At 39.4% G+C, this 11724-nt stretch overlaps 1 protein-coding gene across 1 annotated transcript in view; it reads right to left on the bottom strand.

Moving 5' to 3' along the window:
• Positions 1-368: 368 nt before the first annotated feature.
• Positions 369-11724, bottom strand: part of ZCCHC2 (zinc finger CCHC-type containing 2) — a 49295-nt gene continuing 37939 nt past the window's right edge. Inside the window, exons 12-14 of the mRNA XM_030868116.2 lie at positions 9404-9532; positions 3368-4852; positions 369-2444 (exon numbers count right to left, since the gene is read on the bottom strand). Of these exons, the coding sequence (XP_030723976.1) occupies positions 2377-2444; positions 3368-4852; positions 9404-9532 (1682 nt within the window). The 3' untranslated portion in view covers positions 369-2376. The remainder of the gene's footprint in view (positions 2445-3367; positions 4853-9403; positions 9533-11724) is intronic.

Raw genomic sequence — 11724 nt, 5'->3', positions numbered from 1 at the left:
TATTAATAAATTTGAGGAAGTAGTTAGGTCCTCTACGCTTTTGGTGAGGGAGGGCCTGAACCAGAAACACCGCTCTTGGGTGATAAGGACTCTGTCTGAGCCGCCACGGTGCCTCTGGCACACAGTGTGTGCTCAGGAAGCACAGAAGTGCAGACTCTTCTTTCAGCGGTCACACAGGTGACATATATATAGTAAGGCTGCTTGTGGGAAACATTTCCAGATGGTAAGTAACTTGGGGATTCACTGCCCACATTGCAGGAAAATAACGGGTTGATTCTTTAAAAAGGGAAAAAACCCCAAACCCACGAGGTATGATGTCCTCCTATCTTTCACTTTTACAAAATTTGCAATAAAGCACAATTCTTAAGCCATTTTTCATTTTTTTTATTGCTGTTAATTCAAGGAAAAAAGGTTGCATAAAATCCAATCTGTTCTAGAAATATAAGTGGCCTTTCCAGTACATAACATTTCAAATATCAAAGTATATGGTAAACATACAAATAAGGAGAAGGTAACATACCTCCTATGTACAGTACAGTCTTTTAAATCATAAAATAAGCTCCATAAAGTACAACTGGCAATGGTTCACAATGCGGTCCAGATGGGGCTTATCAAAACTCTCACTTGAACAACTCAACTGCAGCTCAACAATTAATTTAATAATGTGGTCCAAAAATACCCAGATCAAACAAAATACATTTAATCAAAATAATTTCCTTTACTCGGACTTCTTCTCTTTTTAAATTAAAGCTTTCGTCTACCCCCCCTTCACACACCCCCCTTCCTTCCCCTTTAACTCCCACCCTGGAAAGAAGGTTTCAAAATGTACATTGGTGCTATAAATATAAATTCTATCTGTGAAGCATTACACGAAGCTTCTTTCTTCAAGTGTTTCCTTTTGTCTGGCAATCTGTTAGGCTTCTGAACCGAGACCAGATATTCAAGTTCCTCTGCTGCACACCAATGTGACCCCACACAACAAACATCTGTCGATTCTGCCCTGTACTGAGGATGGGGAAACAAACCCAACCCCAAGCCCTCAACCTGCGACTCTACAGTGGTAGCTGCTCACTGCTGTTGAATGCAGCAGTCCAAACCTGCACCCCGTTCTTCCAGATAACCTCAGTGCACTTTAGGAAATCAAAAATTACCTGGAAGCAATTTAGTACATAGATTGGCTTTAAAAAAACTTTTGTTTTTAAACAGCAGCATTAAACTTAGTGATGTGACACTGACGTGATTCATACCATCTTAACACACGCAGAATTCAGTCTTTCACATTATAATCAAGCATAGTGGTAAACTGTTATAAAAGTGACTTTGCTACGAGACAAGTTAGGGAACAAATACCTGACTTTTGTAGAAACGCAGAGCTTCTGTTCAGATTGCAATAAAGCATACACATTTTAAACACAATGGAACACTGTAACAGTTGGTGTAGGAAAAGAAATCTTGACTCAAGTGTCTCTTTTACATGACACAGTGGTAGACTACAGGTAAAATTGGCTGTTGATTTTCATGACAAACACACACACAGAAGAACCACACTCACACTAGTTTGTTCACTTTATGTCTCTCTGAAGCAACAGGCTAAAAAAGTATGATGAAGTAAAAAGGTTTTGTTTTTTTTTAAAGAAAAAGCTCTTTGTCCACTTCATATGTCATATTTTCTCAGTTTCATATGATTTTACTTCCTCCTCTCTCTTCCACTTGTTTTAATTTTTATTTGGACAACAAGCATTGCATATATGTATTTACGTGGTGCTGTTTATTACATATATACACACTATTTTGGGAATGTGATTCTCCCTTATGATTAAGGTGAAACATTCTACCCTCAATTTATATGCAGAGCAGTTTACAAAGTGTGGACAATGCAGTGCCAACCACTCCTGCGGCCACTGGAAAGAGTGGGGGTGGGGGAGAAAAGCGGAGTGTAGGACGAAAGTGAGAAAAACTGGGGAAGAAGCAAAGTTTTTTTCCAAAACCACAGGACTGTCACCAGTGTTACTAAAAAAGGTCAAATACACAGTTTTAAAGATTCAGTAAACATTGCACACAGCAAGTATTCAGTGTAAAAAAAAAAAAAAGCACGCATCAACATTTTCCTTTTGGTAGTCTGTTTGGATGTTTAAATTACATGTATCATACAGATAAGCCTGTTGTTGTACCAGGAGACCAGAGGCTCAAAAGCAATGCATTCTTTTTTGTTTTGGACATTTTGGTACAAGAGAAATGAAAACTCCCAACTGCATAGAAATCTAGGAAATGTATAGACAAAGAAACACAAACAAAATACCTTTCCTTTCCTCCCCTCCACACCCCAACCATGACTCCCCACACTTCAGTGTATTAAGTAGGCAAGCTTTACTTGTTTCAGTCTGCAGAATCCAACGTATCATTAGAAGGGGGGAGGGGAGGTGCGTATCTCAGTCTGTAAGTGCCTAAAATGGGAAAGACAGAACTGCTAAGTCACTGCGTACAATGCAATGCATCACAAACCACTACAAGATATCAAATGGGCATGCTCCTCAGCCGCTGCTCCTTCGGCAATACTCGGACCGCAAAATGGTCCATAAAATGACTTTAAAAAAGTAATAATGAAGTTTGTGCTTTAAGTTCAACCTAAAGCTATCAAACTCAATTTTCCCTTAAAAAATGTCAAGCACATACTCCCAAGTCAAGCCTTTTTTCTGTGTGAGATCTGGCAAAATGACAAAAGCCTAATGTGAGTGAAAGGTAACAGTTTCAGGTCTACACTGAACTTGGTATCTTACACGTACTTATTGAAGAACAATTTCTTTATTCTGGTGGTAATAATATTAAACTCAGTTTGAATCTCCTTACTCCAAAAACCAGTGCTTAAATATTTTGTGCCTTTTAAAATGCAATAGCACTGAAAAAAAAAAAAAGTCTGCTGGGAAGGAAGGGTGTAGCGTGAGGCCAGGTGGTTATGCATAGATAGACCCAGACAACTAAAAATCTTCCATGTCAGATGACTATCACTTCCTAGTTTTTCAGCATTTAAAAATTTTGCTTACTCTATGACACAGGATTGTAGCTTTAAAAAAAAAAGTGCTGCTAGCAAGAGATTCGCAAATCCCCATTATATTCCTTAAGAAGTGCCTTATGGTTTATTCCTTAATTGGGAACTGAATTTCTCTGAACTTCCTTGTGCTGTGTGTGTGTCCTGTGTGTGTCCACGCTAGGTTTTGCCGTTTGCATTTTATGATTTGTCACTGAGAGCACAACATCCGTAAACAAACACACAACACCTCTTTCTGCTTCAACAGGATCACCGTGATCACCAGGGGAGGGAGGGACGGGCACACTCAAAAACAAGTCCTCTGGGAGCTCTCATGATTACCTTGTTGACTGGCCTCCATGGACGACTGCTTACACTCCTGTGCATAGTGCCCGCTCACACCACAGTTGTAACATGAAACGTTCCCATTCTTCTTGGGCCCCGAACCACTCGTGCTGGCGACTACATTAGGTGCTGGATACACAGGATAGAACCTCCCGAATCCTGCCATCTGCTGCATGCCATAGTTGGCTTGGACTGGGTCATGCACCAGTCCATTTGCATATGGAGTCTGAGGCAGAAAAAAAGGAAGTTGGTTTCCATTGCTCTGATGTGCTTGGTTGAGGTAGCTGCCATTGCAGATGGATGGCAGAGTAAAGAACGATGGGACTCGGTACATTGGTCCAGGCATTGGATTAGGATAATAGTAACTATTTAGCTGAAGGTTTCCATTGGTCCCACAGCTGCACCTTCGCCCACAAGAACCACAAGGACCTGAGCCCATCTGCTGTGGAGGCAACACTGTCCCGTTGGCGTTCGTGTTTCCCACAGCACTGATGTAAGACGTGCTGTCGCCCTGCGCAGTACTGTGTGTCAAAGCAGGGCTCGGGCTTGGGGCGGGACCGGGGGTGTGGGTAGGAACCGCGGGAGGAACACTCGACTGGGCCTGGCTGATGCCTGCTCCCGCGGACTGGGCAGACGGTGCCGCCGTGCTGAGGACGGTGGAATTCTGGCTGGGTAACACCCCGGCAGCAAGGGGAGAGCCTGGCAAGGGGTAGGAAGCTGGTGGCTGTACGGCCGAGAGGCCAGCTGCTGGAAGAACTACCTTCACATTGGTAGGCTGAGGGGCTGTCCCTGTGTTTCCCTCAATCTGAGGCACCATTTGATTTAGTCCTACCACTTGAGATGCAGATTTTGTGATGGGGTCTGTGGTAGCAACAGGAGATCCTGGAAAACTACCTGGATTATGAACAGGAATAAAGGCAGTGTTTGGTGATCCGACGCTCAGACTCCCGGTTGGTTGCTGGGAGAGGTTCACCGTGCAACTCTCGGAAGATCCCTGCGGCGGCGGCAGTTTCAGCCTCTGAATTGTGAGGTGCAAAGCGGGAGTACTACTATGTGGAAGGAATGTTGATGGAACAGGTAAAGGGGACGCCAGTAATTCAAGGTGCTTTTCTGATTCTGCAGTAGAAGCTGTTGACCCTAGTATTCCGACGGGGGTTGAGTTCGTGGACTCCCTTATTGCAGAGAGAGCAACAGGGCTAGGAACAAGCATCCCTATTGTTTTACCATCAGCAGATTTGGGTGGAGGAACGACCACCTCAGACTTCTGGGCACCATTGTGCATGACACAGTGTAAAGTTGGCATAAAAGAAATATGCTGATACTTGGGTGAGCTTAAGGGATCTTCTAAAAGGTTTGCATCGTCGTTTCCTAATGAAGCAATCTGAACAGGTGGCTTGACAGTGACAGTCTGGTTGACAGAACCATAACCTGTAAACCTGGTTGTGGATGGATTTCCAGAATCCTCAGAATTGCTGTCTGTGTCTGAGGGAAACAAACATAACTAGATGTTAACACAAGCATAATCTCCCAACCTTCTTGCTAGAAATAAACTTTAAGTATATCTAAAATAAACACTGAAGTTTGGACTAATAAATGTATCCCTAAGCTTCCTGACTACCAAGCTGACCTTCTTTTAATTTTTGGCTTTCTGTGGACTTCACTGTAAACATATGGAGATTCTGGAAAAGAGGCAAGACTATGGAAACAATAAAAGCTTGGTGGCTGCCAGGGGTGGGGGCCCCGGAGAAGGATGAACGGGCAGAGCCCGGGGTGTCTTCAGGGAAGTGGAAGTACTCTGTGTGATGCTGTAATGGTGGGTATGTATCATTACACATTTGTCCAAAGCCACTGAAGGTGAGCCCTTAGATAAACCATGGGCTTTGGGCGATAATGATGCGTCAAAGTAGATTGGTTCATCCTTGGTAAAACATGTGTCATTCTAGGGAGCAATTGTTGATAACAGGGCAGACTATATATGTGTGAGAGCAGGGAATATTTCTGTATCTTTCTCTCAATTTTATAGTAAACCCAAAACTGCTCTAAAAAATTAAATCTTAAATTAAAAAAAAATCCATGGAGAGGTAAGAAACAAAAGGTTAATGGAGACTGAATGAAGCACAGTATAAAATACAGACCTTTATTACAGAGAAAGGGATCAGATATTTTTAACCTTAATCAATTTTAGGCAAATCACTTGATTTATATTCTGTACTACTAAACCCGAGGTCTTCACATTTGTCTCACATAAATAATACAATTTAAAGGAGTTCAATCAAGACTATATTTAACTTGGGACTTCCCTGGTGACGCATTGGTTAAGAATCCGCCTGCCAATGCGTGGGGACACAGGTTCGAGCCCCGGTCCGGGAAGATCCCACATGCCACGGAGCAGCTAAGCCCGTGCACCACAACTATTGAGCCCACGTGCTGTAACTACTGAATCCCGCATGCCTAGAGCCCATGCTCCGCAACGAGAGGCCACCGCAATGAGAAGCCCACACACCACAACTAGAGAAAGCCCGCGTGCAGCAACGAAGACCCAACACAGCCGAAAATAAATAAATAAATTTATTAAAAAAAAAAAAAAGACTATATTTAACTCAAATATCCAGAGATAGGGAAAGGAAGAGAGTTTTCTTAGAATGGAATAAATATTCTTACTTTTAAATATTTCAGTGGCGGAAAGAAAATTTAAAGCTACCATTATGGTCATAAAACAAGTGTGCTAGAGCACAAGAAGCAGTGCCATTTCTCCTAAAACAAAACAGCAAAGTGGCAGATACAAAATTGTACTGCATTTGTTTTTATTACTGCATCACTCTTCTGCTTGTAAACAGAAATAACTTTAATCTAGACTTCCCCTGGATTTCTTGACTTTTGGTATAAAGGGGACAAAAGACAAAATCTAACTCACAATGTTTAAATATCGTAAACCCAGATACTGCAGTACTATGTATAGAGACCATTCAGTTAAATGTAGTGCCTAATTTAACATCTTTCTGCCCATAAATATAAGCAGAATTGCACTGTGTACTTAAAATGTTTATATTTGTTAAGGTAATAACTAGTTATATTCAGTTAAGATGCTAAAATCTTTTGAAACAATACTAAAAACAAATCATACTAGTCTTCCTGGAGAAAGGTTAAATAGAACCTTCCTGGAGAAAGGTTAAACCTGAACCAACCTACAGAATGTCAACAATGTTATTAATTCAACAATAATAATTTATATTAGAAGAGATTCAACTTATGAGTAAGTGGTTCTAACATATACTCTCCTTAATAGCTGAGGAGTTTCTGGTTAAACTTTGCAAAACAAAAAGTATCCAAAAATTAGTAACTTATTTAAGGCACTGTATTTATATCTGTACCTTCATACAAGTATAGAGTTAAAAATAAACATTTAAGTTCAAAAGAAGCTGTAATATTTTTCAGATGATCAATTCAATTTCTATAGGAATTGGGCTTTGTTTAAATCTTCTTAAGTCATAGCAAATGGCCCCATGATCCCAAATGGTTTTCTAAGCATTATAAGGACTTACCCAGCTATTTAGAGAGAGGTCCTCCTTTTTTGCACTGACTCTGAAAAGTATAAAGTCTTACAACAAAACCCCTTTATGACCAACAAGAACAACAAAGCCACATGCTTTTCAAAGCAACCTTTCCATGCACTCAGAATTCTAAAGATGATCAACACTTGTTATCACAGTGGACATTTTCCCCCCTGGTTGGTTTCAGAGAGCCCTTAATGATCCTTCATTTAGGGAAGGCTCATTTAGTCATGCGATAACAGAGCCTATCTGAAAAAGGGCAAGCTCCTCTATACAGGCCCACCAACTCACCCTATCTGATGACAGGAAAGGACTGCTGCAAAGTCATCTAGGCATGCAGATGTACCCTTAATTCTGACAAAGAGGCAAATCTGCACTGTTAGCTTAAGAGCCATGGATTATTGGTACATCCTACAGAATCGAGCATAGCATATTGAAAGCGTCTCTATTCTGGATAAGGCATAAAAATTATCTCGTTTAACCTTCATAAGAGCTCTGGGCAGTTACTTTCATTTTTCTTCTTTCATGAGGAAACTGCAGATCAGAAGTGCAGTGTTGCCTCAGATTAGTAGAACTGGCAGTAGTCACTGCATGTTACATTTGTTATGACTTCAAAATAACTTCAAAGTAAAAACTGGCTTTAACTGTATGTGATACAGCAGAATCACTGTCATAGCTTCCTAAGATGTGACCTGACGGTATAACACAAAGGCTAAGGTCTCGAAGAGCTGTGGACTGTGCAGGAAAAAGCCACGTCTGAAATGCTGTTGTTAAAGGATCTTTATGATCTTTAAGTGGCCCAAGAGAAACCATTTATTACTGCCCACCAGCATGGACACACCTTATAACCAAGACACTATTACTAAGACGTTTATAGCCAAAATGTTATCAGATAACATTATCATTGTAAAGAATGACATCCTCATTCAGCATATACATTTTTCTGTGTGTCTGTGGACCACTTTTAAAGTCTTTATTGAATTTGTTACAATATTGCTTCCGTTTTTTTATGTTTCCGTTTTTTTTTTTGGCTGCAAGGCATGGGGGATCTTAGCTCCCCGATCAGGGATCAAACCCCGCACCCCCTGCATTGGAAGGGGGAGTCTTAATCACTGGACCACCAGGGAAGTCCCAACATATACATTTGTGATACCTCATTTCTGGAATGGCAGGGTAAGAGCCTCTGACACTCCATTCCTCCATAAAAGCAACAAGAATCCTGGCAAAAACTATCAAAATCAACTTTTTCAGAACTCTGGAAATCAATTAAAGGCTCGCAGCAATGTGAAGAGTGTTTATTAAAGAAAAACAGCTGAATCTTGTAAGAATAGCAACCACTGCGGTATTTCACCTTGCCCGAATTCTTGCTCACATTCTCCACCTCTGAAGTAGCTTTGTAAACTAATAGTCTTGCAACTACAGTAGCTACGAAAACAAGCAGCCTAGCAGCCGCTCTAAGAAACATGGATTTGGAACTCTATAAAAGCACCTTCCTAAGGAACCATCACTATCTGTCTGGCAACTTGAGTTCACTCTGTGTTAACAGCAGCTTACCCACAGGGCATGTGTCACAATCAATCTGCGGCAACCGTTTAACAATTTGGCTGCCTGGACTGGCATGACCAGTTGAGGCTAACCATAGTCTGACCAAAAAACTTAAAAGGAAAAACTGAAGAAGCGGATGTTCACAGGGAGCTCTGAAAAGCTTCAATATATTCCTGGGAATCTAAAAGGCCATGCTCATATCTAGGGCTATATATGCATGCCCAGGAGAGACCTAAGAAGGCTCTATACTCTTATTTCTGGCTGACTCTGAGCCTCCATTTAAGGAGGAGTTGAAGACATAGTACATACAGAAAACAAAGCGCAAAAGAGCAGATGTAAATCCTACCTTATCAGTAATTACAGTAAATTTCAATAGGTTAAACACTCCAATCAAATGGCAGAGATGGGCAGAATTGCTAAAAAACCATAATCCAACTATAAGGTGTCTTTAAGAGATACTTTAGAGTCAAAGACACAAATAGGCTTAAAGTAAAAGGATGGAAAAAGAGGTACCCTGCAAACACGCAAAAGAGAGCTAAAGTAGCTATATTATTATCAGACAAAATAGATTTTAAGAAAAAAATTGTCATTAGAGACAAAGAAGGATATTTATAATGATAAAAAGGGTCAATCCATCAGGAAGACATAAACGTTATAAATATATGTGCATCTAACAATATGCAAGCTTTCAATCTTTCTACATTGACTCTACATTTTGTTGTGACTGTCTTCTTTCTCTTTAATTTCATATGCAGTGAAATAGGTTTAAAAAAATCAACATCACTAGGAACTGCTAAGTCAATAGTCTACACGACACCCTTTTATACCAATTAAAGTCAATAATGACATTTACAGTACCATAAAAATACTTATGTTTGACTGATTTTAAGAGCACACATTTTCCTCTGACACCCCCAAATCCCTCCAAAGAGCAAACCTCTGTCTTTTTCTTCTTCACTTTCAAAACTTTCTCTTCCATCATGTCTTGGGCTAGACGGAGAACTGTAACTCTCTGAAGATGTTTCTCCACATGTGTCATGTCCAGATCCAGTGTCCAAATTCACATCTAAAAATAACGTGATTTTTAAAAAATAGAATTGTTTAGTTAAATAAATTTCTGAATTGAACCATCAGAAATTAGTTACACCCTTAAATTTTTTTTTCCAAGTTTTTCTATAATTACCTAAAAAAGCTGGCCTCTGACCTAGGTAAAAATTCATTACTGAAGCACAATTTTATTTGAAAATAATTGACGACTTTTTTGCGGGGGACAAATGCATTCTTAGGCAGAGGCAGAGGAAAAAATCAATATAACAGACTTTAAAAAATCAGAATTAAGATTCTTTGCAGGATCTGTCCAATATTAGCACATTGAGCCACTTTTTAAGTCTATACATTTTAACTCCTCAGAGCATGTTGTAAAATTCTTTCTTTAAAAGAACTCAAAAATAGAACTGACTGCCAAAAATGCCTATTCAGTTAAAATTTGTATGCCTGAATATTTAAAAAGAGTAAATTGCTTCCCATGAAGTAGACTGAGTAACCCCTGAGTTCTAACCAGAAATGATGGACTGGGAACAAAACAAAACAAAACAAAACCATTGGGATAGAGTGAGCCAAGATTTGCTCACTAAAATGCAGTGAAGACTTTGAAACTCTAAAGAGTAAGTTTCAGAAATGTAAAAAGAAAAAATAAAAAGGCAGCTATTTCTCAAAATGAATTTATGAAATGATTTTGTTTAGATTATATAGCTAGCAAATATTCTAACCACCAAATGTCATATATTAATTTGCAATTTTCAAAGAACTAAATACATAAATGTAAATCTATGCTGAACATAATTTTCCCTTTCTGACAATCCAGGTGCTTCAGAATTGTGTAGAGTCTTTGGAATTTTTATAATAAAAAAATATGTGATCCTTTGGAGTCAGAGGTGTGACTGGAAGGTGAGGATGAAATAACTATGCCAAAGGCTATTCCACAAATTGCCCTTTTAAACAGAGAGATAAACTGTTTTATCTATCATGTCTCAAAGAGATATTAAAAGCAAACACACTGCAAAACACAGATGATGAACAGCACTGACTGCTTTGGGGAGAAGACAACATGGAGCGACGCAGTGAGGGATTTATTTTGTTCCCTTTTGTACCTTCAGAATTTTGAACTACATAAATGTATTTTACTCAAAATAGAAGTTAAATTTTAAATTAAAAATAAATAAGGGCTTTCCTGGTGGCACAGTGGTTGAGAGTCGCCTGCCAATGCAGGGGACACGGGTTCGCACCCCGGTCCGGGAAGATCCCACAGGCCACGGAGCGGCTGGGCCCGTGAGCCATGGCCGCTGAGCCTGTGCATCCGGAGCCTGTGCTCTGCAACGGGGGAGGCCACAACAGTGAGAGGCCCGTGTACCGCAAAAAAAAAATAAATAAATAAAATAAAATTAAATAAATAAATAAATAAATAATACTTATCTTTAACTGAGTTATTTAAAATTTTCAGCTTCAATATAGTATCTACACTTATGATATGCGTGATTGTTCTATTAAAAAAATCTTAAATATATCTTAAGTTTACTGAATGCTTAAAGGTAATCACCTTCTTAAAGGTAATTCCTTAGTATTTCAAAGGGGAATTAATAAACAGAGGGTTTTCCCTTTAAGTTGGAGCCAGCAAACATCTGAGCTATACTAGACAATAAGACAAGTTGTACAAAGTATTGATATATATATTTATAGTCGTACTCTATAAATGTAAATATATATGAATCAGTGACATATATAGAGAACAAAATAGACAGAAAAGGTTAATCTTGAATCAAAAATCCTGAGATTGTACTTTCATAATATTTGAAAATAAAGAAATAAAGGAATTAGAGCCTGAGATGTTATCAAAAGTTCTTATAGATAGCTAGTAGGAAGCAGCCACATAGCACAGGGAGATCAGCTCGGTGCTTTGTGACCACCTAGAGGGGTGGGATAGGGAGGGTGGGAGGGAGACGCAAGAGGGAGGGGATATGGGGATATATTTTTATGTATAGCTGATTGACTTTGTTATAAAGCAGAAACACACCACTGTAAAGCAATTATACTCCAACAAAGATGTTTTAAAAAAAACTTCTTAATAACGTATACAGCATATGTTTTCTTCTAACTTATTAGAATAGGGAAAAGGAACCACATTACTGAACACCTCTGTGCTTGATACTAGCTAAATGCTTTTCATGTTATCACATTTAAGTTTTACAGTCTGGTGAGGTA

This window comes from Globicephala melas, chromosome 13 (assembly GCF_963455315.2).
Source record: "Globicephala melas chromosome 13, mGloMel1.2, whole genome shotgun sequence".
NCBI classification, from domain to species: Eukaryota; Metazoa; Chordata; class Mammalia; order Artiodactyla; family Delphinidae; genus Globicephala; species Globicephala melas.
Note: the sequence above shows the minus strand (reverse complement) of the source record. Positions and strands in the feature narration are given on the sequence as shown.